The sequence below is a fragment of the Tarenaya hassleriana genome, unplaced genomic scaffold, assembly GCF_000463585.1.
Source record: "Tarenaya hassleriana unplaced genomic scaffold, ASM46358v1 Cleome2, whole genome shotgun sequence".
NCBI classification, from domain to species: Eukaryota; Viridiplantae; Streptophyta; class Magnoliopsida; order Brassicales; family Cleomaceae; genus Tarenaya; species Tarenaya hassleriana.
In genome coordinates this window covers 7,403,824-7,428,026 of record NW_010965372.1, presented here as the reverse complement: position 1 = coordinate 7,428,026, position 24,203 = coordinate 7,403,824, and the positions used below count along the sequence as shown (strand labels likewise).

General features: G+C 35.2%; 5 protein-coding genes and 1 pseudogene across 8 annotated transcripts in view; 3 read left to right on the top strand and 3 right to left on the bottom strand.

The window, feature by feature from the left end:
• Window positions 1–136, top strand: part of LOC104813349 (probable xyloglucan endotransglucosylase/hydrolase protein 29) — a 2,521-nt gene extending 2,385 nt beyond the window's left edge. The window contains exon 5 of the mRNA XM_010540907.1: window positions 14–136. Coding sequence (XP_010539209.1) covers window positions 14–89 — 76 coding nt within the window. The 3' untranslated portion in view covers window positions 90–136. The remainder of the gene's footprint in view (window positions 1–13) is intronic.
• Window positions 137–662: 526 nt separating this feature from the next.
• Window positions 663–4,754, top strand: LOC104812886 (GDSL esterase/lipase At5g45670). 4 transcript variants are annotated; one of them, XM_010540284.2, is made up of 7 exons: window positions 663–775; window positions 1,687–2,728; window positions 2,823–2,947; window positions 3,142–3,387; window positions 3,609–3,864; window positions 4,185–4,445; window positions 4,623–4,754. In XM_010540284.2, exons 2-6 carry the CDS (start codon window positions 2,422–2,424, stop codon window positions 4,406–4,408), a joined length of 1,158 nt encoding a protein of 385 aa, XP_010538586.1. In that variant the 5' UTR covers window positions 663–775; window positions 1,687–2,421; the 3' UTR covers window positions 4,409–4,445; window positions 4,623–4,754. The 4 variants fall into 4 exon arrangements, with proteins under 4 accessions (XP_010538586.1, XP_010538585.1, XP_010538584.1 ...); XM_010540283.2 differs by having other exon boundaries at window positions 4,613–4,754; XM_010540282.2 differs by lacking the exon at window positions 4,623–4,754 and having other exon boundaries at window positions 664–775; window positions 1,687–1,836; window positions 1,998–2,728; window positions 4,185–4,577.
• A 161-nt stretch (window positions 4,755–4,915) lies between these two features.
• Window positions 4,916–11,033, bottom strand: LOC104812885 (floral homeotic protein AGAMOUS-like). Its single transcript, XM_010540280.1, is given in 10 exon segments — window positions 4,916–5,135; window positions 5,581–5,741; window positions 5,901–5,942; window positions 6,079–6,120; window positions 6,239–6,338; window positions 6,470–6,531; window positions 6,804–6,822; window positions 6,824–6,871; window positions 10,183–10,417; window positions 10,837–11,033. Coding segments are annotated over 10 exon segments (735 nt in total). The 5' UTR covers window positions 10,859–11,033; the 3' UTR covers window positions 4,916–5,131.
• Window positions 11,034–16,709: 5,676 nt separating this feature from the next.
• LOC104812884 (aquaporin NIP1-2-like) lies at window positions 16,710–19,028 on the bottom strand. Its single transcript, XM_010540278.1, has 5 exons — window positions 18,693–19,028; window positions 18,305–18,529; window positions 17,888–18,106; window positions 17,223–17,284; window positions 16,710–17,117 (listed from the first exon to the last, which is right to left on the bottom strand). The coding sequence occupies exons 1-5, from the start codon at window positions 18,867–18,869 to the stop codon at window positions 16,904–16,906; spliced, it is 897 nt and encodes a 298-aa protein (XP_010538580.1). The 5' UTR covers window positions 18,870–19,028; the 3' UTR covers window positions 16,710–16,903.
• Window positions 19,029–21,960: 2,932 nt separating this feature from the next.
• LOC104812883 (carboxy-terminal domain RNA polymerase II polypeptide A small phosphatase 1-like) lies at window positions 21,961–23,130 on the top strand. The gene has a single exon (XM_010540277.2). The coding sequence runs from the start codon at window positions 22,039–22,041 to the stop codon at window positions 22,933–22,935; it is 897 nt and encodes a 298-aa protein (XP_010538579.1). The 5' UTR covers window positions 21,961–22,038; the 3' UTR covers window positions 22,936–23,130.
• Window positions 23,131–24,031: 901 nt separating this feature from the next.
• Window positions 24,032–24,203, bottom strand: part of LOC104813348 — a 1,491-nt pseudogene continuing 1,319 nt past the window's right edge.

The following is a 24,203-nucleotide window of genomic DNA, read 5'->3' as shown; positions in this document are numbered from 1 at the left end:
GGTGCGGCGCCAGCCACCCCAAGGATCATAGATCGCGGCGGCGCCGTCGCCGGAATCGGCCGATGACGGTGGTGTCGGCTGATCAGTAGTGTATGTTTTTTTTCACTTGTAGATCGATGTAGAAGTTTTTTCTGTTTTTTTTTGTCATGTTATTATTATTATTATACAATATACATACAAAATGAATTGTACTCATTCGTCTAGAAATAATAATAATTAAACATTTTATGATAGATGATGGTTCATAGTAATTAAAATTAATAATTATTAATTATGGAAAGTTTGGTAACGGTTTGGCACAAAATTAAAATTAGATCATTTAATTAGAGCGAGAATAACCTTTCATTTAGTTTTGAACAATCCACAATAAATTTACGTTGGAAAAATAAAATGATACGAATAGCAGCAAAAAAAAAAATCAGCTCAACTAATGATACATCTTTTAAGTTACAGTAAAAAACATGTAATTTAAACCTTATAATTTTATTACTTTAATATGATTATAGATACACCACATCAGCACATAGTAGGACCCACCTTTTTCCACGGCCGCTCACATTTTTGACGGGCCGGCCCAAGTCAAAGCGCCGTCCGGGGAACAAAGCTATGGCCGAGAAATACCCATTGCCGATCGAAACGAGCTCATGGGTTTAGTGGGCGAGTTGACTCGGGCCGAGTCGGAAGCGGATGGGATAGGGCTGCCTGCCTCCGTCGCCCGGAATCACGGGAATGCTCTCCACGTTTCGAAACGAATGCTTCGTCGTTTGGCAAAGCGGTAGGGCTTCATCTTTCCCTTCTTTCTGGCGTCCAAAGGAGATATCTTCCTATTCAATTCGTTCAGAATCCGTTCAACAGTCGAAAAGACCGATACTTTGTTAACTACTCCGAATATTGCAAAAGCAAACGCTAATGGGTTGCCAAAATTAAGACAAAAAACCCTTGTCTGTTACTGTACTTTGCGGTTGTTATATTTGCACTAGATCACTATGACAGGTTGTTCAATTTTTGTTCTAATGGCTGGTCGCCGTTGGATCACTGTGAATTGTCTTTCCATGAGGTCTTAAGCTGTTGTTATAACAGAGAGGCGAGATGTCTTGTTGATGAATATTGTTCTGTGATGTCTGGTCTGAAACTCTGTACAGCCTTTTCATAATGTCACTTTTGATTTGTGTGAAATGCTCTCTGGTGTAATTCTAACCTGTGATTTCGTGAAACAGATGGTAAAGTCTCTGTTCATATGATAACCCTTTTTTTTTTTATAAACTTAAAAGTTCTGAGTTGTCTCTGATCAATGACTTCCATGGTGGAACACTGTCTCTTTTGTGTTGCAGAGCTCATAAATAAGGGCATGTGGTTGGCGTTGTAGATAAAACAGAAACTTGAATATTTCTCCGTTTGAGAAAGCATTCAACGTGTTTGCTTTAACTGTCTTTGATTTGGTCGTCTTCCTTGAATGCCCTGTAATAACACACCCCACAAGCTATCACATGCCCCAAATGCCCAAAGTTACTGAGTTCTGACTTCAAAAACTTAAGACCCGTTGTTCCTGATGATAACAGCAATTTTTACTGAATTTGGAGACATAAAAGTGTAGCTTCTGATGGTTCTTGTCCACTCTCTTTCATCATGCTGCAACTGTTAGCTGATTAGTTTCTTAATGCTTTTTTGACAAACGTTTGAAACCAGGGAAGGAGATTGAAGTCTCGCTCATCACATTTGGTTTCCCAAAGTTGATTATTGAAGGGGAGGAAGCATGAACACAAGGCCGTAGCAATGAGGAATTTATGGCCCCAACCACCCATCAGGTCAATCATGGTGATGATCATCATGACCCAGGTCTCCCTCTCTTCTTCCATTTAATGCTCTTTCATCCACCGCCATTATCACATTTATCCACAAACATCATTCTTCACCGCCAATTCTAAGGCAGGACCATGCAAATGGGCTTTCATGTCGTGTTGTTATGTTTGTTTTTTTGAGTTTACTTTCCATTTCAGGGCAGCCACTGCTCCTCCACCGGGGTAGAGCCACAATAAAGGCGGTAATAGGGAAAGGTCTTTGTGAGGTCCACATCTATATTGCCTTGGTCTGTGTAATTTGCATTTGCTCAATGGCTTTAAACTCGAGTTTGCTTCAGCATTGCATTTGAAATAACCGTTGTGTGTTTATATGATGTATTAATTTATAGAACTAATCAATCGAAACAACGCCAAATCGATTAGATTTCATCGAAATCGGTCCGTGAATCACCTTGATTGCCTGCTGTCTGTTGTAAAAAACAACCTCACTTGCATATGTACATGTATGTATCAACACATTATCGCCGCGTGACATTTAATGCTCTTCAACCGTCAGGAACTTTAACCACTTAATATTGCATTCCCTCTTCATTCTGGTACCGTATTATATAAACCCTTTTTTATGTTCGTCACGTTCCTCACCATCTTTCTTCACAAATATCGGAATCCCCGCTCTTATCGGGCTCCCGAGAGAGAGATGGCTAAACGGTGTCTTTTAGGTTTGGTGATTGTGGCTATGGCCATGGACTTGGCTTCAAGTGATCCATTGGCCCCATGTTATTTCATTTTCGGTGATTCTTTGGTAGACAGTGGCAACAACAACCAGCTGTCGTCCTTAGCAAGGGCTGATTACTTCCCTTACGGTATCGATTTCCCTTTCGGTCCGACAGGAAGGTTCTCCAATGGCAAAACCACCGTTGATGTCATCGGTACGTGCGATGTTTTTCTGATCCGATATGTTCCTTTTCAGATTAACGTCCATCATAGGAACTAACTTGTTTTTGTCCTTTGGGAATTTAAAAGCTGAGCTTCTGGGTTTCGAGGATTATGTTACACCATACCTCGCTGCGAGGGGACAAGACATACTCAGAGGAGTTAACTATGCTTCCGCGGCTGCTGGTATCAGGGAAGAAACTGGACGACAACTGGTAAACCTTAGAAAACAAAACATATGCATTGTCCGCCTTTGGTTTTTCCATGTCCGAATAGATGGTTTAATGATGAAACTTCAGATTTTGTTTGTTATCTAGCGAAAATATCCAATTCTTGATTGAAAAACGGGTTAAAGTTCACATCTTTTCGCCACCAAGTTCATGTAATTTAGATTTTGTTTTTGGTTCAGGGAGGGAGAATAACGTTTGCAGGGCAAGTGAACTATCATGTGGAAACGGTGTCACAAGTGGTAAACATATTGGGAGATGAGAACCAAGCGGCTAATTACCTCAGCAAATGCATTTACTCCATTGGATTAGGAAGCAATGACTATCTGAACAACTACTTCATGCCTCTCTATTACTCCACCGGAAACCAGTTTTCTCCCGAGCAATATGCCGATGACCTCATCAACCGCTACACCGAGCAGCTTCGGGTTGGTACCGCTTGTCGTCCTTCTCCTTTTCTTGCCTTGATTCGTCTTCCTACAAATGCCTAAACGTTCATAGTTTATTACAAACCCTCGGTGAGAAATCATGGGCAAGGTTCTTTTTCTTACAAGAAGCAAAGAGATTGTCAAAGGGTATCTCAAAATAAACAGTTTTTTTGTTCGAGCTTATGTTTTGGTAGGCCATCATGACACATACATATATATAGGTATTGTACAACAATGGTGCGAGGAAGTTTGCTCTTGTGGGGATAGGGGCGATAGGGTGCAGCCCGAACGAGCTAGCACAGAACAGCCAAGATGGCAGGACGTGTGACGAGAGGATCAACCAAGCGAACAGAATGTTCAACGCGAGGTTAATCTCTCTGGTCGACGAGTTCAACCAGAACACTCCCGATGCTAAGTTCACTTACATCAACGCTTACGGCATCTTCCAAGATATCGTCAACAATCCCGGCCGCTACGGTAATGCACTCTGTTTATGACCCCTTAGGATCACATCACAAACACTTCAAAGGGATTGGCACAGGTCGGGTACCCGTGATTTTAGAGGTATCCGACCTCAAACTCATGTCTCTCGGGATCTGAGATTTGGATCCTGTCTCCGTGCTCGTGCCATGGGGGTACCCAAAGTTCGGGTGCCACAGAATGTCCCAAATGTTCGGGTATTCGGAGATACCCGTTTTTCGGGGGGGTTTTGCCACTCCCTGTTCAAACCGTCAGCCTGCGATTGGTGCTTCACTGTATAGGCTTATCCATCTTTTCGGCTTTTGGGATGCCTACAGGATTCAGGGTGACAAACGCTGGATGCTGTGGAGTCGGGAGGAACAACGGACAGATAACATGCCTGCCTGGTCAAGCTCCATGTCTGAACAGGAACGAGTTTGTGTTCTGGGACGCGTTTCATCCGGGCGAAGCCGCGAACATCATCATCGGCAGAAGATCTTTCCGAGCCGAGTCCCCTAACGACGCTCACCCTTACGATATCGAGCGCCTCGCCATGCTCTAGATCTAGATCGATGCCGATGAAAACCTTACTTATATATGTACGTTTTGAAAGTTCGTTTCTTTTTTTTTTCTTTTTGGGTTTTGTACTCTTTAAAAAATCAATATTTGTTTTTGTGGGTAAATGCTATATGGTGTTAATTTGTTATAAATGGATGCCTGAATTCTTTCAATCTTTTCATCCAAGTGTTCAAAGTATTTGTATCAGCATGTAACAGGGAAGCCATTGGAGAGGAAACAGCCGCATGGCTACTAGTCTGAAGGGGCAAAGACTGGGTCCCAGAGAGAAGGTTTTCCTTGGGCAAAGACGGACAAAACAGCGTCTATTGGTGAGCGCCGGAATGACGAAATTGTCCTCGAAGTTTATACCCATACCCATACTATACGTACGCTACTACGGTTGTAAACAATTCCATTATTGACTATGAAAAAACAACTAGGGAATGCAATTATTAAGCTTCTAATTAGGGTATACTGTATATGCGTGAAACAATCAACACAACGTATGCCCAATAATAAAACCGGCCGGAGAGAAGAAATTATTGGAGAGGAAGATGCAATATTGTAATATTTGAGTACATACATATGTGAATACAAATAGACATGTCCCATGTAGAACATTATCAATGGTCTTACAATTTGGCTTCTTCAAACATATATATATCCTAAACTTATACATATTGCTCCATATTGCCACCGATAACTCTTCTTCGTCTTTCAGACAATATTACCTGCAAAACATACATAACATGCTGGCTCATTACTGATACTGAACTTTCACAACCAATATATATATATATATATATATATATACACACCTCAAGCCCAAGAACTTACGGCTATAAAGAATCTAATTAGAACCAAAAACGAAAAGGAATATATTATAATAAAAAAATATCCTTTGATACATGGATTTCAAACCATACTCTTTTTAATTTTTTTTATTTGACCAATGTAAGCACCATATGAGTTTTGAACGATGGGATCAGTGTAACTAGTGTAACCATTACGTAACTTTAAAGATGTAACTAGTGTAATCTCGAGATATGTTACGGTGGGATCAAATAAAAAAAATGATATAAAAAGGTGTGATTTGAAGTTCATATAGTAGCAAATAAAGGTTTTTTTTTATAATGCTCCAAATGAAAATGGAAAAGAGGTGAGGTATATATATACTTGCCGGAGAAATGGTGGTTGGGTTGTAAAGCTGCGACTTGGAAATAACTCCTCGAATCGAACTGCTGAGACGGTTGCGGCATCATCGGCTGCTCCTCGTAGTTCGATCTTCCCGGCATCAGATTCATCATGCTCGGATGGTTCCTCTCATTCTCTGCTATCTATATGTATATATATGTATGCATATGTATATGTCTACGTCACTAAATCATTAAACAGATCCAAAGAATATGCATATGATACGACATACATTATTGTTGCGAACACTTTACAATATTGCAAGCAGTTCATGTAATTTCATGAGACGTAGGGGACCTTACCTTGGCACGCAGAAGGTTGTTGTCATTATACAAATCGGCTTCCTAATTTATAAATAGAACATATTTATTAATCACCATAAAAATAATACAGGTTGCATAAAACACCGCCTTATATGTAAATATACATGTGTGTATATGTATATAGATTATGTACATATTTGTTTATACTAATTCTCACCCTCTTCCGCATGTGCTCAATTTCGGCAAACAAAAGCTCGTTCTGTCCAAAAAAATAAAATGAAAAAAATACCGATAATGATGAATATATAAACAATTTGGAAATTAGTAAAAAAAGATTGAATATATATATATATATATATATATATATATGTGTGTACCTTTTTGGATCGGATTCGGCTAATTGCAGTATCTAATTTGCGTTCCAAAGTCCTGAGGTCTTTGGGCACCATTGACCCTATTGTCTCACCCATCAGTTGCCTTCCACGAAACCCACGTACAACATAAATAAATACATAATTTTAAATCACATTTATTTTGTAAGTTTATAACATTGAACTTGGAATATCCCTTAACCAAAAAAATAAACGTTACGTATTTTTTTTAATTACCTGTTCGAGTTTTGTATACCAAGAATATGTTGACGCAATTTTTGGGCTTCTTGTTGATAGTACTGAACCAAAATATAAAGATAATATCAATCAAATTGCAAGTTACAGCCTTGTTTTATATATATATATATATCATCTAAACGAGGGGGCAATTAGTAGTTATTTACTTCAAGGTTTCCTTGCACATCGTTAGCGTTGAAAAATCAGAGTTTGATTCATATCTCAAATTCGAATTAAAACTTTACAATGGAATTTAATGTCACCATTGCATTTTCTAAAATAAAATGTAAACATATATATATATATATATATATATATATATATATATATATACGTGGGCATTGATTTCAGATAGAATTATCCGATATGGCCTTCTTATACCTCTCAATTGTCGCTTTTACACTGCAACCAATTTTTAAAAACAAATTTAAGAGCTGATTAATTAGTTGTTAATTAATCCCTCCACACACACACACACACACATATATATATATATATATATATATATATATATATAGTGTCCGTTGAGACAAGCAAACATCGTTTCTTTTGAGTCAGAGCAATAGGGGGTCTGTGCTAGTCAACACTAATGTGACAGTTGATGTAATGTAAATGATAATAAAGGAAAAATTAAACTATTCCTCAGCGTTCCAAATAAGAATGACATTTATATATATAATATTATATTATATATCCCCAGAAACCTTAATCTTCTCGAGCTACTACTGATTGGCTCCTTCTGCCATGCTGGCACAGTTTACGACAATATGATTGGTCTGAGTCAATCTAAGGTTTCGGACACATGACACGTGTCACAAACCCATCACTCAACCAAACATCCTCTGGATTTAGCCGATTTTTTGTTCTTTAACCATAGGATTTGGATGCAATCTAAATGACTTCCCAAAGTACAGTCACAGCATTTCATAGTTTAGTTCCTTCTTTAGAATAAAAAAAATTACTACACGAATATAGAGATTTCTCAATTGGAAGAACCGTCAAAATAGTAGAATAAAAAAACTAGTGTTATACAATTTTGCTTGTATATTAATTATTGCTAAGAATCTATGATAATGCTACTCTTTAAAAAAAATATTTTTACTTAAAAAACCTAATCACATACAAGTCAAAAACAAATTCTTGTAACATACTTTGGGAACTTTGTAAATATATATAAAAAAAGATCCTATATATATATCTCGAAAAAAAATTGAAAGGCTCCGTATGCATTTTGTATACGCGTGGCAGAATTAGGGTTGTATATACACAAAACACAAGACGTGTATATATATACGTACATGCGTTTAGGATTAAATCAAAGACGGATGGGAAATCGGAACTGTCCATTTTGGGACAGCAGAAGCCCAGCAGCCGTTGCTTTCAATCGGCAAAAGAAGACAAAAGAAAATTAAGAAACTCAGAAATTGCAGAAGTCAGTCTTTTTTTCTATTGGCTCCGTACGAGAAATCTCACTTTCACTGTTTACAACGAGGAGAGAGAGAAAAGAAAAAAACCCTAACTTTCTCTCTCTAGAAAATAATAAACAAGAAAAGAGGGAACTTGAATAAATAAATGTATCTAAATGCAAAGATCTCGAAGCACTGAATCTCGTGATTTTCGGAGTAAACAGCACCAGCATTCGAAATTTTCTGATTGGTATTTTCCAGTATATATTAACCCAGAAACCGAATCAAACTGTCGACATCTTTAACTATATATTATATTTACACTATTTTATAATATATATATTTTGTAATTCCCCACTCTTAATTGTATATCTTTCCCGAATCTATTTATATAACGACTCAATGTCAAATATAGGAGTTCAAACGGTAAAAGAAATAAATTTTGAATTTGTGGACAGGAGCTAACCTAAGAGCATCATGACATACACCCAACCTGTCAAAAGTCAAGAACTGAAACTACAAAAAAAAAACAAAATTGAAAACATATAAAATCTGTGTGATGACGTGATCAAAGATTCTGTAACAAAGACAACAAATCTTACAGAGAGCAAAACCTAACCTTGCTCCTCACATGCCAATCACAGGAAAACCGAAAAATGGAGGGGAAAAAAAAAGAAACATTGCCTGTTCCTTTTTTATCCAATGGGTAAGAGAATTTAAGTACACGCAGACATTGATGAGTGTGTGTATACTTATACATATATATATATTATATATATATATATGTATGTGTACACTCGAAGAAAAATCGAGAAGCAGATTCAAGATTTTGACCGGTTCAATTTGAAGGGTTTTCTTCCTTACTTCACAAATTTTCCTTTTTGGGCATTAAGAAAATATGAAGTACAGACAACTGTAAGTGATTAAGAACAGCAAAAGACACCTAATCAAAGGCAATTTCTAGACTGCGAAGAAGAGAAATTGCGTGAGCGTTTCGAGAATCCTTAATGAAATGGGTCAAAATATCCCTAACTTGAGATGTGATGTGAAATGGGTTGTGAGAATTTTGAGATTGATTTTTGTTTCTTCATCAGTCAAAAATGGGTCCAGACCCACGAAGAGAAAACCCCGTTTGTTCTATATCATTACTTCTTTAAAACCCTAATCTGGAAGAAGCAATTACATCTTTAAAGAAACCCAGAAACAAGTTTCCTAGTAGACGAACCCTAATTCAAGATCTCACAAACTTTCTTCACTCTTTTAGGAATATTAATTCCTTCCAGTTTCTTTTAAAACCCTAAATTGATGTTTTTAATTAGAACTTTGCAGAATCAAACCCCTTCCAAATTTACTTGAGTTGCTTTTTTTTTCCCGGATAAGCCAACGAGGAAGTGACAAGAAATCGAAGGGGCTTTGTTCCTAGACATCATGAAGACAGTACATGCCCTACATGTACCCGCTATCAAATGAAAGTTCATATAATTCAATCTCACTTGTTAGATCTAAAGAAAGTAAACTTATCTCCAACCGTCGGTTGTGTTATCATATAAAAAAATAGGTGAAATTCATGAGAGAGAGAGATGAGAAAGGAAAAGAAGAGAAGGAGAGAAGGGAAAGGAGAGACAGACATTTACAACAATGGAGGATGATCAAAAGATAAGATGACCTCATACGTAGTACATATACCCACATACATATATTGATGTCTATATAATATTTTATTCCAAAATCTATAAACCCATCTTCTGCTATGTTCAATTGCATATTCCTAAAATAAAAATCAAGATTTACCCATTACAACACCAGATCTATACACATATCTCATCTTACCGTACTTGCTAGATGTAAAAAGAAGTAAAAAAAAAAAAGTATCTCAAAGTGAGTAAAGTAACCAACAAAGTGAATCTTAGTTTTTACAAAACCGAATCTAAAACTTCACATTAGAAATCGCTATGGTTTTTAATTTTTCATCTTCTACTCATCGAAAAAACCGCAAAAAAAAAAAGAGTGATTAAAATTATCTTCTACAAAGATTTCTCAAGTGTGTATATATTCATGTGCATATACATAAATCTAAAACATGGAACTTGAAAGAAAAGTGAAAAGCAAATCACAAACGCACCATAGAAGAAGAACAGAATCAATTCGAGCGCACATCCAAAAAAAAAAAAAGCAAAAGAAAACCCTAGAAACAGTTCAAGCATGATCTATCAGAAACCCTAGATCAGAAAAAAAAACTATCATATCAACGAATCATATAAACATTGGAAAGAAAACAGAGAAGAGTGAGTGTGTGTATATATTGACCTGTTGTTGGAGTACTCGTAGAGGCGGCCGCGGCTGGAGAAGACGATGAGGGCGATCTCAGCGTCACAGAGAACAGAGAGCTCATAGGCTTTCTTGAGAAGACCATTTCTGCGTTTGCAGAAAGTGACCTGACGATTCGTAGTGTTCTCGATCCGTTTGATTTCGATCTTTCCTCTCCCAGATTTCCTCTGGAGAGAGGTTTCTGATCCCAGCTCCGTTTGGTACGCCGTGGTTGCTGCTCACAAATCATTCATTCATAATAAACCCCATCAGAAAAAGAAAAAAAACATTTTCTTGATGAATTATATAAACTCCAGATTTCATACACGTAGATGTGTGTTTGTGTGTGCGAATCTTGGAAGTTTGATTCCAGACACAACATTCAATGTGGTCGGAGATTTCTTGCTAGCATACACTCTTATTTGGAACTTTTATTTTTCTTGAGTTTGATTGAAGATAAATCTTGAGATGTGAAGCAGGGAAAAAAATTTATTTTTTATAGATCCAATTTCTATCAAAAGCAGTACCATGGATTTGATTTTGTTTGCTGGATTCAAAGACAAAAACGAGTTCAAGAAATTTTTCAAAGGAAGTAAATGGGTTCAAGAAAAGAAAGTAAACCTAGATTTGAAGAAAAATTTCAAAGTTAAAGACCAAAATAAGAAAATTGCAACATCGCTTGATTGTTCACAGAAATACGTAGATTTGATGCGACTTCGTTCTTGAAATTGATTTTCCCAGTAAAGAAGAACAGGAACAAAAAGAAACAAGGATTTGGATGTTATTTCTGCTCAACACAGAAATAAATGAAGCTTTTATCCGATAATATAAGAAAAATTAAAGGAAAAAAAAAGGATCAATGATACAAAAAAGAAACAGTATAATTAGAAGAACAAAGATTTGGTTAGTGACCAAAAGAAGTGAAGCAAAATAAAATCGTGAATAAGATAATGTTTGAAGGGTTTGGGGAACAAACAATACCGACCTGTGTGTGTGGTGAGAAGGGGAAGGAAGAACGATTGGGAAAGTTTTTTTTTCCCGAGAAAATGATAGAAAGTATGTGAAGAAGGAAGAAGTTGCAGAATATGGAAGGGCAAGGCTCTGCAAAGGAGATGCTTATATTTATAAAGGAATACAAGTCTTCGTCTTCCTAAATTCCTAGAAAAAGTGTCCATTAGGGTTTTTTTGGTTAATTATCCACTAAATCCTATTTTATCGACCAAATTTAAAGACATATACCTGGATTTTTTTTTTCTGAACTGGCTGTAGAGATTATTTCTACACTAATTTTAATTTAATTTGAAAAGATTTAGATCATACCATATGCAATATTCGATTATGAGATTACGAAGTTTTAGATTGTTTTGTGTTTATAAACTCCGAGAGTATGTTTTTATTCTAGTAAGCATCTCAATAGTATTAAAACTTTTTTATTTTTAATGTAATTTATATATTTTCCTTAAATTAGGGCGAATCCCCAATTGAGAAATACTTATATATATATATATATATATATATATATATATATTAAATTACAGATGGATATTTCTTTATGTGATCTTTCACAAAAGTGAAGGGAAAGGAGGGCTCAAGTTGGGCAATCACTCATGAGATGCAAACACTACTAACCATTAGTTGTCTTTCCCTTTCATATGTTTTATGCGTAAGGCACTAAAATCTTTGGTAAAACGCAGTAAGATTTAAAAGTAAATGGTAAAAATCTTAAAAGGAAAAAGTACAACAATGAAAGAGTAATGTTATAGAAAACATCACTATATAGCTAGCTACATATAGTTTACGTAATTTATTCTTTTTTCAAACCAAAAAAAAAAAATCTTGAATCATTGGGGATATGTTAAATTGATAAAAAAAAATTTCTTTTGTTAAAATTAAACTGTTCATCATCAATCTTGGTAATCTGTAGATGTAATTGTATCAACGATAAACTGTTCTTTTAATCAATGATTCATCGTATTGTTTTAACATACAATTTATTATTGCTTTGGTTAGAAAATGAAAATAAACAACTTAACAAGATGGGCATACACTATCCTTTGATCCGTGTACCAATATAATATATTATTTAACATAAGATATCCTAGTTTGAGTCTATTTAAGTAAAATAATATTAATATATTACAAATCGAACATGACCAAGTCTTAAAAAAAGAAGAAACTCAAAATATGAAATAATAATAAATCTTATTACTAATATAGCATTTTTTTATCATCATACTGTTTCTAACATCTATCTATGATGATGGTGTTAAGCTATGACTTTGACATGTAATAAAAGAGTACAAGAGATTAAAAAAAAAAGATGGTCCGTACGACGTGTGTGGTGGACAAGACGTTAGGGCTTAATTTGGAAAGTTATGAATATAAACTTCTGATCCATTTAGAAGGTAACCAAGCCGCCCATCTGAAACTAGTTTTCTTTACATCTCTTTTCACTTGCTTTTTTGACTATTTTTCCCACCAATTTTAATTCATTAATCTATTAACTCTTCTTTTTCAAATAACCAAAAATAGAATGTAAAAAAATAACCATTACGTTTTTTTATACTTACGTGATTTATTAACGCATATGATTTTAAATAGAATCAAACATTTGGATACATTTTGTTATAAAAAAACATTCCTTTAGTTTTTTTTAGCTAATCACAATATTGACTCTTCGGTGATAGAAAAAACCCGTACAAACTCTATGTATGTATGTATGTATGTATGTATGTATGTATGTATGTATGTATGTATGTATGTATGTATGTATGTATGTATGTATGTATGTATGTATGTATGTATGTATGTATGTATGTATGTATGTATGTATGTATGTATGTATGTATGTAGGTACGTATGGTTTCTTATCAATAACCATGAGTAGTTATTAAGCGTGAACGGTTAGGATGATTCAATTCAATATAAATATAATTTATATTTTGAATTAAATAAAAAAATAGAAAGTTTTTTATATGTTTTATTGATATTCGCCGAATAATTGAAGAGCTCAAGTACTTAGAGCAAGGTTAATGCCAAAAAGAAGAGAGAGAGAATACCATGTGATATGTGTAGTCTCCAATCTCATTGCCCTAAATGGGTTTAGAGAGATGGAGATTGAATACTACACATCACATGGTGTTTGCATTCGTATAATCAATATATACATACACACGTATGTATATATATATACACACGTATGTATATATATAATATGTACCCACTTGCAATGTGGCCTTTCTCCCTTCTCCTTTTCTTTTTGTTTTTTCCTTGTCAAAATTAGCAAAAAGAAAAGATCTTATAACTTAGATATACTCTTTTCCAACCTTTAATTGTCTTCCTCATTGAAAAATAGAACTCCACATCCATCAAAACTAAACAATTAAAGACGATATATAATGTCGATGACCAGACCGGCCGGCCCGTTTAATCAAATCGATTATAACTCTAATTAACCGTTTAATCGAGCATTAATGTAAAAGCTAATCTTAATATGAGGGGTTTTTTTTTTTAATTTCAAGAAAAAACAAAATATACAGGGTTTGTCTTATTTGTTATTAGAACAATTTCCAGGATCAAGATTTCCATAGGCTTTGCAACATATACACTATATGTACAATATACTCTAGTACAGAGTAATCTAGGGATGTGTAGGAGATTTTTCATATTTCATTCTTAAGAAATTTAGAATATTCCATAGACAAATATAAAACTCAAATAGAACCCAAATGCAATTTATCCCCTTGCGGTTATCAGTTTATATATCAATCAGGACCGACCGACAGTAGATCGATTTTAATATGTGGTATATATAATTATATGTACGTACGACTATAATGTTAGTATTTGCATGTTAATGCCCACGATGTTACTTGTCGGCGCTCTCCCCACAACAACCTAATCGGTAATGCTTCGGACAAGAACACGATAAAAGATATATCCTTAATTATGCTTTAACGTTTGCATTTTGGCAAATTCTATTTATCCTCTGTCACATGCCAATGAATCTCGTTTTGAATCTGGTTATTAAACGATCGAATATTACGATATTGTAATACGAATGAAATCAAATGTTGTCTGCAGTTTCTCATCTACTAAATAAAGACGTCCAAGCTATATAGGTTCTTCTTCCTTTGGGGCCATGTGGGTTTTAAGAACGAGAAAATCTTACCGTATCTTCCATGAAGGACCACGACTGAAAGTGGCATCTTACCACATTTGGCTAACTTCGACCTAATCTTAATTGTCACACTCATATTCTACTTCTGGTTGTTGATCATTTGATCTCTAATTACCGGTTGATTTCTGTGATAAACTCGTATCGGATTGAGAATTTTTTTTTTTTTATATTGTGGGAACCCTAACCGCTATCTTCCGGATGCGCTTGCATGCTAGGTAAACTCCCATCCACGTACACGAACCCGCGATACACGCGTGTGATGTGAGTCAGTCATAACTGATGTCGGGGACAAGTGAATGGATAAGGAGTCGAACTTTCAACATCTCCTGTATATTGATCATGTTTCTTACCATAACTTAACTAGTTGTTTCCCGGATTGAGAAATATTAGGATTTAGGGTTTTACAAGTTGTATTTTTATGGAAGATATGTGTTATTGAAAGAAAGAAAAAAATAGAAAAACTCGAACGTGTAGAACAACGTTCACATGTATCAAATTTTTGTAATTTTTTTCTTTCTAGAAAGTGATGTTCTTCTATTTTCTAGAAATTTTTACCTTGTAAGAATTTCACATGTTGTGTTGAAAGGAACTGGCAAATATTGAATAAAAACATCATATATATATACATACATATATATATATATATAATTATATATGAACTGACTCTCGATGAGATCTGAAAGTGTTGGGGAGAGAAGGAATTAAATGTCACCACCTAATCCAATTAAATGCTTATAAGTAAATACTAATTTCTCCCCTCTTCCTTTCTTCTTTATTTTTTTTCTTGTTACAAAATACGAACAATATTATATATATATATATATATATATATATATATATATATATATACTTTTACTTTTCCAATGGGAAGCATAACACCAAAAGTGGTGGGGATGAAAAATGTGAATGTGACCCATAAGGCTATAATTGTAGAGCAGTTGCCTGGTGAAGATGCTGTTACCTTTTGATTACATATATATACATACATACATACATTTATATATATATATAATTAATTTCATATTTCCTAAAGAGATTATTCATTGTCCATAACCATCAACTTTCATGTGGTTTTTCAATTTCACATGCAGATCTCCCGTGCTAGGAGCGCTTCCATTGCGGCTATCCATCGAAACCTGATGGCTGAAGGTGATGTCTGTTACTGGTCCTCTTGCCATATAGGGGAGAATTGGCAGCCTTTCACAACCGCCAGAGCTTGGAAGCTATTTTATTCATCCTTAACCCAAGTCTCTTGGGCTATATCGGTTTGGTTCACACATGCCATACCTAAGCATGCATTCACTCTGGTTAGGGGTTCGTAACAGGCTGCCGACTAGGGATCGACTGGTTTCATGGTTTCCGAACTCTGCATTGGGCTGCTTACTTTGCGATGATGGGCACGAGAGCATTGATCATATGTTCTTCGCATGTGACTACTCAAAAGCAAATCTGGACCACTTTACTACAAGCACCGGAGGATTCATACGCCGCCACTCTAGAATGGGCAGCTGGTTGCTCATCGAATAGAGGTATTAAACTCATTATTCTGCTACTTCTACAACGATCTACCTAGCTACCTGATTAATTTGGAGAGAAAGGAATCTGAGATTGCATGAGTACAAATCTCGACCACTTAACATTGTTCTTAGAGACATTCTGGGATCTACACGCCGCCGTCTATCTTGTTTGCGAGGTCTTCCACGTACTTCTACAACCGATGAATCACTTCTTACGACATATATATATAGTTCCGTTATTTTGATTTGTTATAACTTTCAACATATTTTGTTATCTGGTACTATATTGTGGGTGTGAGGATTTGATACGATGTAATTTGATCTCCTTTTTTATATATATATATATATATATATATATATATAATGGGTTTACATTACATTGTTTCGAAAAATAGATATTAAATATTTTTGTCTCGAAAAAAAGGAATTGATGACGTCGGCGCCGTAAAAACACGTGGCGAATATCTAGGGAGGGGAGACAGGCTAAGGTCCTGAGGAAGGAGATAGAGACGAGTTCGACTGGTCCGGACATCGCCGTCTATGGAGATCTTCGCCGCTGCTTCTGTAACTTCGCCTAGATTCCTCCGTTTTCCTCTTCCTTCGCCTCAATCTCATCTTCCGGCTGCTGTTCACCCCCCGTCGCCGTCGCCGCTGTTCAAAAAGAATAATTTTGGTAGACCCTATGTATCTTAGTGGCTGTATACTTGAACCAATCATTCTCATTAATAAGAATAATATATATACATGTATATATATATATATATATATATATTAAACACAATTATTATATTTAACAGCCGGATTTAAACGAAATGCCAAAAGTTTAATTCTAAGAGGGTGAATAATTTTTCTTCTGATTTATGATTGATTACAAGGCGGCAAACTTTGTCCTTACCTATGCGGTCTAAGTCAAACTTCGCTCTGTAGTATCACCCTTTTGACTATCCTTAAAGATTCCATCACAAAAACAATAGTTTTCATAAAAGTGTCCATGACTTCTAATAGTTGCAATTTCAACCCTCCGTTAACGGGAACTGCGCGAACCCTTTAGAAACGATGCACTCTTTGTGATCTCTCGTAACGGCTTATCGGTATACCTAACCATGTTGTAAATCCATGCAGCAGATACCGCTCCAAGGATCGGACCGACCATATATACCCATATTCCTCTGTAACATCCAAACACCATCGCCGGTCCTAACGTTCTTGCCGGATTCATCGAAGCTCCGGAAACCGGTCTGACGAAGATTTGATGCATTACGTGCATTAGCGGTTCAAGAACATCGAAAATATATAATAAGCAGTGATCTATCGAATCAAGATTCATGGCGTCGATTGGTTACCCGGCAAACATGACATTGATTAGCACGGTCGCTCCAACGGCTAGTCCGGCAAGTTCTCCGATCTGTGTAGGGAGTAATACATAAACATTTGGGCAAAATGTTGAATTCCTCTGAATATTGGGGACTAAATGGAAAACTAAATATTAAAAGACCTTGCCAGAAAATCAGGAGATTTATTTCCACAAGTACCAAAATCCAAAGGGTTTATAAATTATCAGATATAGCTAATCCATTTCTATAATATTGGTCAAGATAAACTCTAAATAAGTATAATTTATTTCTATAATAATTTGATGGAAAAATTTTAGAAAATAAATGCAATTATCAAAAACTCTAAAATATCTATATAAAAATCTTTTTTATTAACATATCCAAGATTTTAAAATAACGACGATTACTAACAATTAAATATCCATATTTTAAAATAACGAAGATTACTAATAAAAAATCTTTTTTATTTACATTTTTTAATAGAAGATTTATTTATATGGAATAATTCTATTCGGAAGGAAAAAAATATCCATATATCTAAATCCGTCGGTATCTTTCTTAATTTTACAAATCATATTTAGATGGAAATATATCAACGTGAGGAACGAATAATATAACCAAATAAAGACTCGATTTCCCGAAATTAAACAAAAGACGAAGTAGAATGTACTAACAGCTCTGTTGTCGGTGGCGACGCCGGAGATGACGAACATGAGGTAGAAGGTGATGATGAACTCTATCGCCAGCGACTGAAGATTCGATCCCGACGGCAAAGTCCCGACGAAAACATCGTGTTTTCCGCTGCATACGTCGTCGTGGATATCGAACATCAGCCTCAGCGTCACGGCCGCCAGCGTCGATCCCAGCAATTGAGCGATCACATAAGCCGGAACCTGATTTATATTATATTGAAGAAATGCGTGCTGCTTAGTTATAAATCCACAATTTTCATATCGATTTTTTTTATGACTTCCGAGTGAACGCCCTCGAAAACATTACTGTTCCTTTAGCTAATTTGTTCATCAATTTCGCATTCTCCAACTGCGTTCAAGCGAGATGAACATGCATGAACGTGTGTGTAAGTAAAGTGCCTGTTTGAAGGGGAAACGGCGGCAGGAGGCGAAGGCGATGGTGACGGCGGGGTTGAAATGGGCACCGGAGATATGGCCGACGGAGTAGACGAGGACCGTGACGGCGAGTCCCCACACGATGGAGATTCCTGGAACTGTCACGACCTTGTCTTTCTGTGCATTCACCGCTACTGCCGCACATCCCGCGAATATCAAAAAGTACGTCCCAAAGACCTCCGCTATCAACTGCAATATATATATATATATTGTCAGAGAAAGAATATGGCTAATATGTTTTAATAAAGTTTGGAACTTTATGATGCTGTGGATACTGGGTTTGATCGAAACGAGAGGAGACTGAGAAACCCATCAGAGGGTTTGGATTTCGGACACGGATTCGTGAATTTACCTTCTGCAAGAAAGGGACGGAGAAAGAGAGGAGGGATTCCTGTTTCTTGGCGGATGTACAGATGATGGTGTTGTCGTTGTCGACACGACACTCGACAGCTTCTTCTTCATTGATACTCACCTTCACTGATCCTCTTCCTCCTCCGCCGCCATGGCTGTTCCCCGAGTTCTCCGCCATAACTCTATTTTTTTCCTCTCTCTCTGGATAACAGGAAAAAAAAAAAGGATCCAACTTTTCAGGCTGTGTTATGGCTTAGTGGGGAAGGCGGAATCTGTGATCTCCAATTTATTCTCAGAGAGAGAGAGAGAGAGAGAGAGAGGGAGAGAGAGGGGGAGAAAGAGGATCTCCTAACACATGATGAGATGGCGATTCGACCATATATAATAATTTTAATTAAAAACCGAACAACTGTGAAGATATTTGACCATATACACACTTTGCAATAACGGTATGCTTGTTATGTGGAAAATTATAACAATTTCCTGTTTTGATCCTTCAGCTAAAAACTAAGATTATATCCAAATTTTTTTAAAAAAATTGACTCTTTCCGTTAATAAATTGTTGATACAAGCTCATCTTTATATTTATTTATAATAAAATCTATTTCTATAAATTTCTTGATGGTGCTGCTTTTTTTTTTCCTACACAAGGAATAAAAACAGTAAGTACAGTAAACTTGCCATATTATTTGGTGATCATTATCCAATTTTTTCTAATTCCCACATAAATAAAATATTATTTAATTAGATTCATCAGTCAAATTAAGTTTCTGAAAGAATTTTTTTTTTAATAACTGTCACAGATTATCCATTTTATTTAATTTTTGTCTCTGGATATTGAAAAGTGTGATATGAAAAAAAGCATAGACCCGACGAACTCTTTTGATTTTCTCGACAGTAAGGTAAAGGGGAGGCATTGATGACGATGGGATCTTCAAAGTCCTTCAACTACCAACCGTATTCACATCTTCATTTCTTGCAAATTTATTGTTTTTTCTTTTCTTTTAATAATATACTAATGTAATAAAATATTCGAGGAAGATAATAACGATAATATTAATGATAATAATAATAATAATAATAATAATAACAATGATGATGATGTCCGTGATCCATGTCGTGTTCGGACAGCTTCCTTATTCGTGGGAACGCAAAAATGTATCTCCTCTGATTTTCTATCCACATCGAAGAATAATACTACAATACATGTATTTATATACATACATACGACGCATATGTACGGTCATTTTGGTCGACCGCAAATCGTTGACTAAATTACTTTACCTTAAACATTTGATTATTTGAAAGGAAACCGATATACAGTGTATGATTTATTTGAAATATGAAATATTAAATTCATGTGGAGACTTTGACCAGATCTCAGAGTTGAAATTTTCATTAAAAGAAGACGAGGAAATTATCCCCACTATACGCATATTATATGATTCCATCTTTAACAAAAAAATAAATAAATTCCTTCTAAATTTGCTTTAGGAAAACGTTGGATAATTGAATAATTTTAAAAATGGTGAAAACAAGAACTAGACGCAAATAACAAGAAATAATATCTTGACTTGTCAATGTGCATGCACCCGGGATCCGATATTTTTGGCTTCCAGTTATATTTTGATTTATAATTATTTCTGAAATTTTCTATTTATACTTTATAAAAAAAATTACATCCACTTTCCATTTTTACATATAATTTTATTTGATTTTAATTTTGGTTTTGGTTTATATATTTATTTTCTTATAAAATGTTTTATTTAGATTTTCCAGTTTTTTATATTGAATTCGAATTCCGCTAATTTATTTTTTTGGGAATGTCTATTAATATAAAAAATACACGTTATTAATTTTGGATAAATATCTCACACGCTATATCTATTTATATATATATGTGTTATATATATATATATATATTTAGACTACTCCTCGGTCATATTATGAATTTGAAGAGTTGGTCGTTAAAAGGCTTTTAATGGAAGAGATAGTGGCAGACAATCTGCCTTTTGTTTTCTTCCGCTTTTAAATTATAATTAATGGGTCCATCATATAATATAGGGATAATTCCATTTAAAACCCTGTACTTTTTTATCGTCGCAATTTAAACCCTGTACTTTTTTTTGATCCAAAAAAACATTGTACTTTTGAAAATTGGCAATTAAAACTCTATACTTTTAAAAATTGGCAAATAAAACCCTGAACAAAAAATAATATTATTTAATGCTGACATGGCATCCTAGTCATCTGCCACATCATCAATCCCTAATATTTAATAATATTAATTAATAAAAAATAAAAATAAAATAATAATAATAATAAAAATAAAATTTTAAAAATGATATATATTCATAAAAATTATACATATATATAAACATGTTTATAAAATTTTTAAAATTATATACATATATAAATATATTTATATATACATATATACATATATATACATATGATACATATATATCTATATATGTGTATAATTATTATATGTTTTATATGTATGTGTTATATATGTATTTTTTCCTAAAAAACATTATATATATATGTATGATTTTTAGGAAAAAAATCATATAACACACATACATAAAACATATTTATATATACACATATATCTATATAATACATACATATATATATATATGTATATATAAATATGTTTTATATGTATGTGTGATATATACATGTTTTTCTAAAAATCATATATATATGTGACATATGCATGATTTTTAGAAGAAAAAAAATACATATACCACATATGCATATAAAACATATATATATATATATATGTATTATATATATGTGTGTATATATATATAAATATGTTTATATATGTGTATATATGTATATCATTTCATTATATATGTATGTGTATAGTTTTTAAATTTTTATTTTTATTTTTATTATTTTATTTTTATTTTGTATTAATTAATATTATTAAATATTAGGGATTGATGATGTGGCAGATGACTAGGATGCCACGTCAGCATTAAATAATATATTTTTTCGTTCAGGGTTTTATTTGCCAATTTTTAAAAGTATAGAGTTTTAATTGCCAATTTTTAAAAGTACAATGTTTTTTTGGATCAAAAAAAAGTACAGGGTTTAAATTGCGACGAGAGAAAAGTACAGGGTTTTAAATGGAATTATCCCTATAATATATGATCGAATGAGCCGTTACCACTACATCATATTTAAGTGTACCTCCGAACCTTAGGCACCACTTGACCGTTACACCGAACCTAATTTAAAATTTTAAATACCCTCTCTCCCTCTGGTTCCCTCTCTCTCTCTCTCTCCCTCTCCCCCCTCTTTGGATTTATCTATTCTCTGGCTCTCCCATAACAATGGCGACGAAGCTGATAAAGAAGACGACGACGCCGATCAAACGCCACCACCGGCATAACTTGCGGCGCCACAACCGGAGAGGCTACAGCCAAAACCAGCCGAGATGCACTCCGGAGGCGGCAACCACCGTGGTCGCCTCCGTGAACAAGTCCTTCTACAAATGTCACCGCGTTCTCCTCCGCCTCTTCTCCCGCCTCCCCGAGCTCGATTCCATCCGCTGTCGCAGCATTTGCAGCACAAATGGTTTTCAAATCCTCGAAAACCACATCGACCCTGTTCCCAAATCCCCACATTTCAATCCTCTCCTTTCGCTAATTGACGATGAAGACGAAAAGTTCGAAGATTCCGCGGAAAATAGGAAGAAGAAGGAGAAGACGATTGTTTTGGATCTGGACGAGACTCTGATCCACTCGTCGACGGAGAGACCAGAGGGTCCGTACGATTTCGTGGTGAGGCCGAGAATCGACGGCCAGATGTTGACGTTCTTCGTTATCAAACGGCCAGGAGTGGACGAGTTCTTGAGGAAGATCGGGGAGAAATACACGGTGGTGGTGTTCACGGCGGGACTGCCGGAGTACGCGTCGATGGTGCTGGACCATCTGGACCCACGGAGGCGCGTGATCTCTCACCGCCTATTCAGAAATTCTTGCACCATAATGGACGGGAGGCTAGTGAAGGACCTTGGGCGCGTGGTCGGGGACATGAGGCGCGTGGTTATCGTGGACGACAACCCCAACTCGTACGCGCTTCAGCCGGAGAATGCCTTCCCCATAAAGCCCTTCACAGATGATCTCATGGACGAGGAGCTGAGGAAGCTCGGTGCGTTTTTTGACGACTGTGATGGTTTCGATGACATGAGAGTTGCTCTGAAACAGCTTGTTGGAAGAGATGAATGATCACTGATTTGGTTAATTTTTCTGTGCTATGTATATGGGCCGTACTGGGCCCGATTATATGGGCCTTACAGAGCATAATTGGGCCTTGTAGGGCTGAACCTTGTATCTGTACTAGCCCATTACGGCTCGTTCCTTTGTGTTTCAGAATGACCAAACAAAATAACTAAGGTTTGAATGGAAGAGGTTTTTTGAGTTTTTAAAATTTTTTAAAAAATGATAATCATTTGTAAATTTAGTTTTTCTAAAAATATGGAAAACTATTTTAACGAAAAAATCAATTTAAAACGAAACAACAAATTATTTTTTTAATTAACAAATTTTACAAAAATCAAAAACCAAAAATCAAAAGTTAAAACCCAAAAGTAAATAACTAAAGTAAAAACTTAAATTAAAAATTCTGAATAAAAAAATTGTCCGATTTAGTGATTTAATTAATTAAATGGAAAACCCTCCTCTCGAGTAAAAGGGATTAAGACTTTTAAGTTGAATCTCTTTGTACCAACGCCGGTCTCCCCGGTTTTGTTGAATATTATGACATAGAGAAGCTTCTATGCACACGCTTTTCGTAAATTCTAAATATTTCCCGATTTTTCAAACCTCTCTAGAGAAAAAGAATTGGAATATATTTCCACCCCTATAAAAATATCCAAAAATATCTATCTGCGTTGACTTCATTTTCAACGTCTTTTTCCTTTAAAAATATTTAATCCAAGATCTTTGGATAAGCATAGGCTGTCCGGAGGGAAACTTCGCATTGGGTTTGTCGGGTCAAACCAGAAATCTTTGTCCGTTACAGCTTTTGGTCGTCTCGTTCAACCATCTTAATAATAATAATAATAATATCCGTATCTTATCATTATATATGTGTGGGTATTCCAAACGTCACGGAAACGAAACAATATATCAACCATATAAACAGTTTCAAAGTTGTCTCATTTTAATAATGAACGGAATTATCATGATAACTAATTAGTAACCCGGATTCCCAATCGATTTCCCCATCGAATGGAAACTCATTGAATTAAATGGCAAATCTTTACCAAGTAAAATGAACGTTTATAGTAGGAGAGTATATATATATATATATATATATATTTCACATGGTGCTTGAATTTCCAAGAGTAAGTTGTAGATCCTCTGGTACGCATTCCTCGTGTATCCTTTCTCCTTCCCAAGGCTTAACAACCAGCCCTGTCGTGCCACTGTTACATCCAAACGCAAACTCGTCCGCTATCCAATCAGCCATCGGGACATCACCGGTTCGGTCA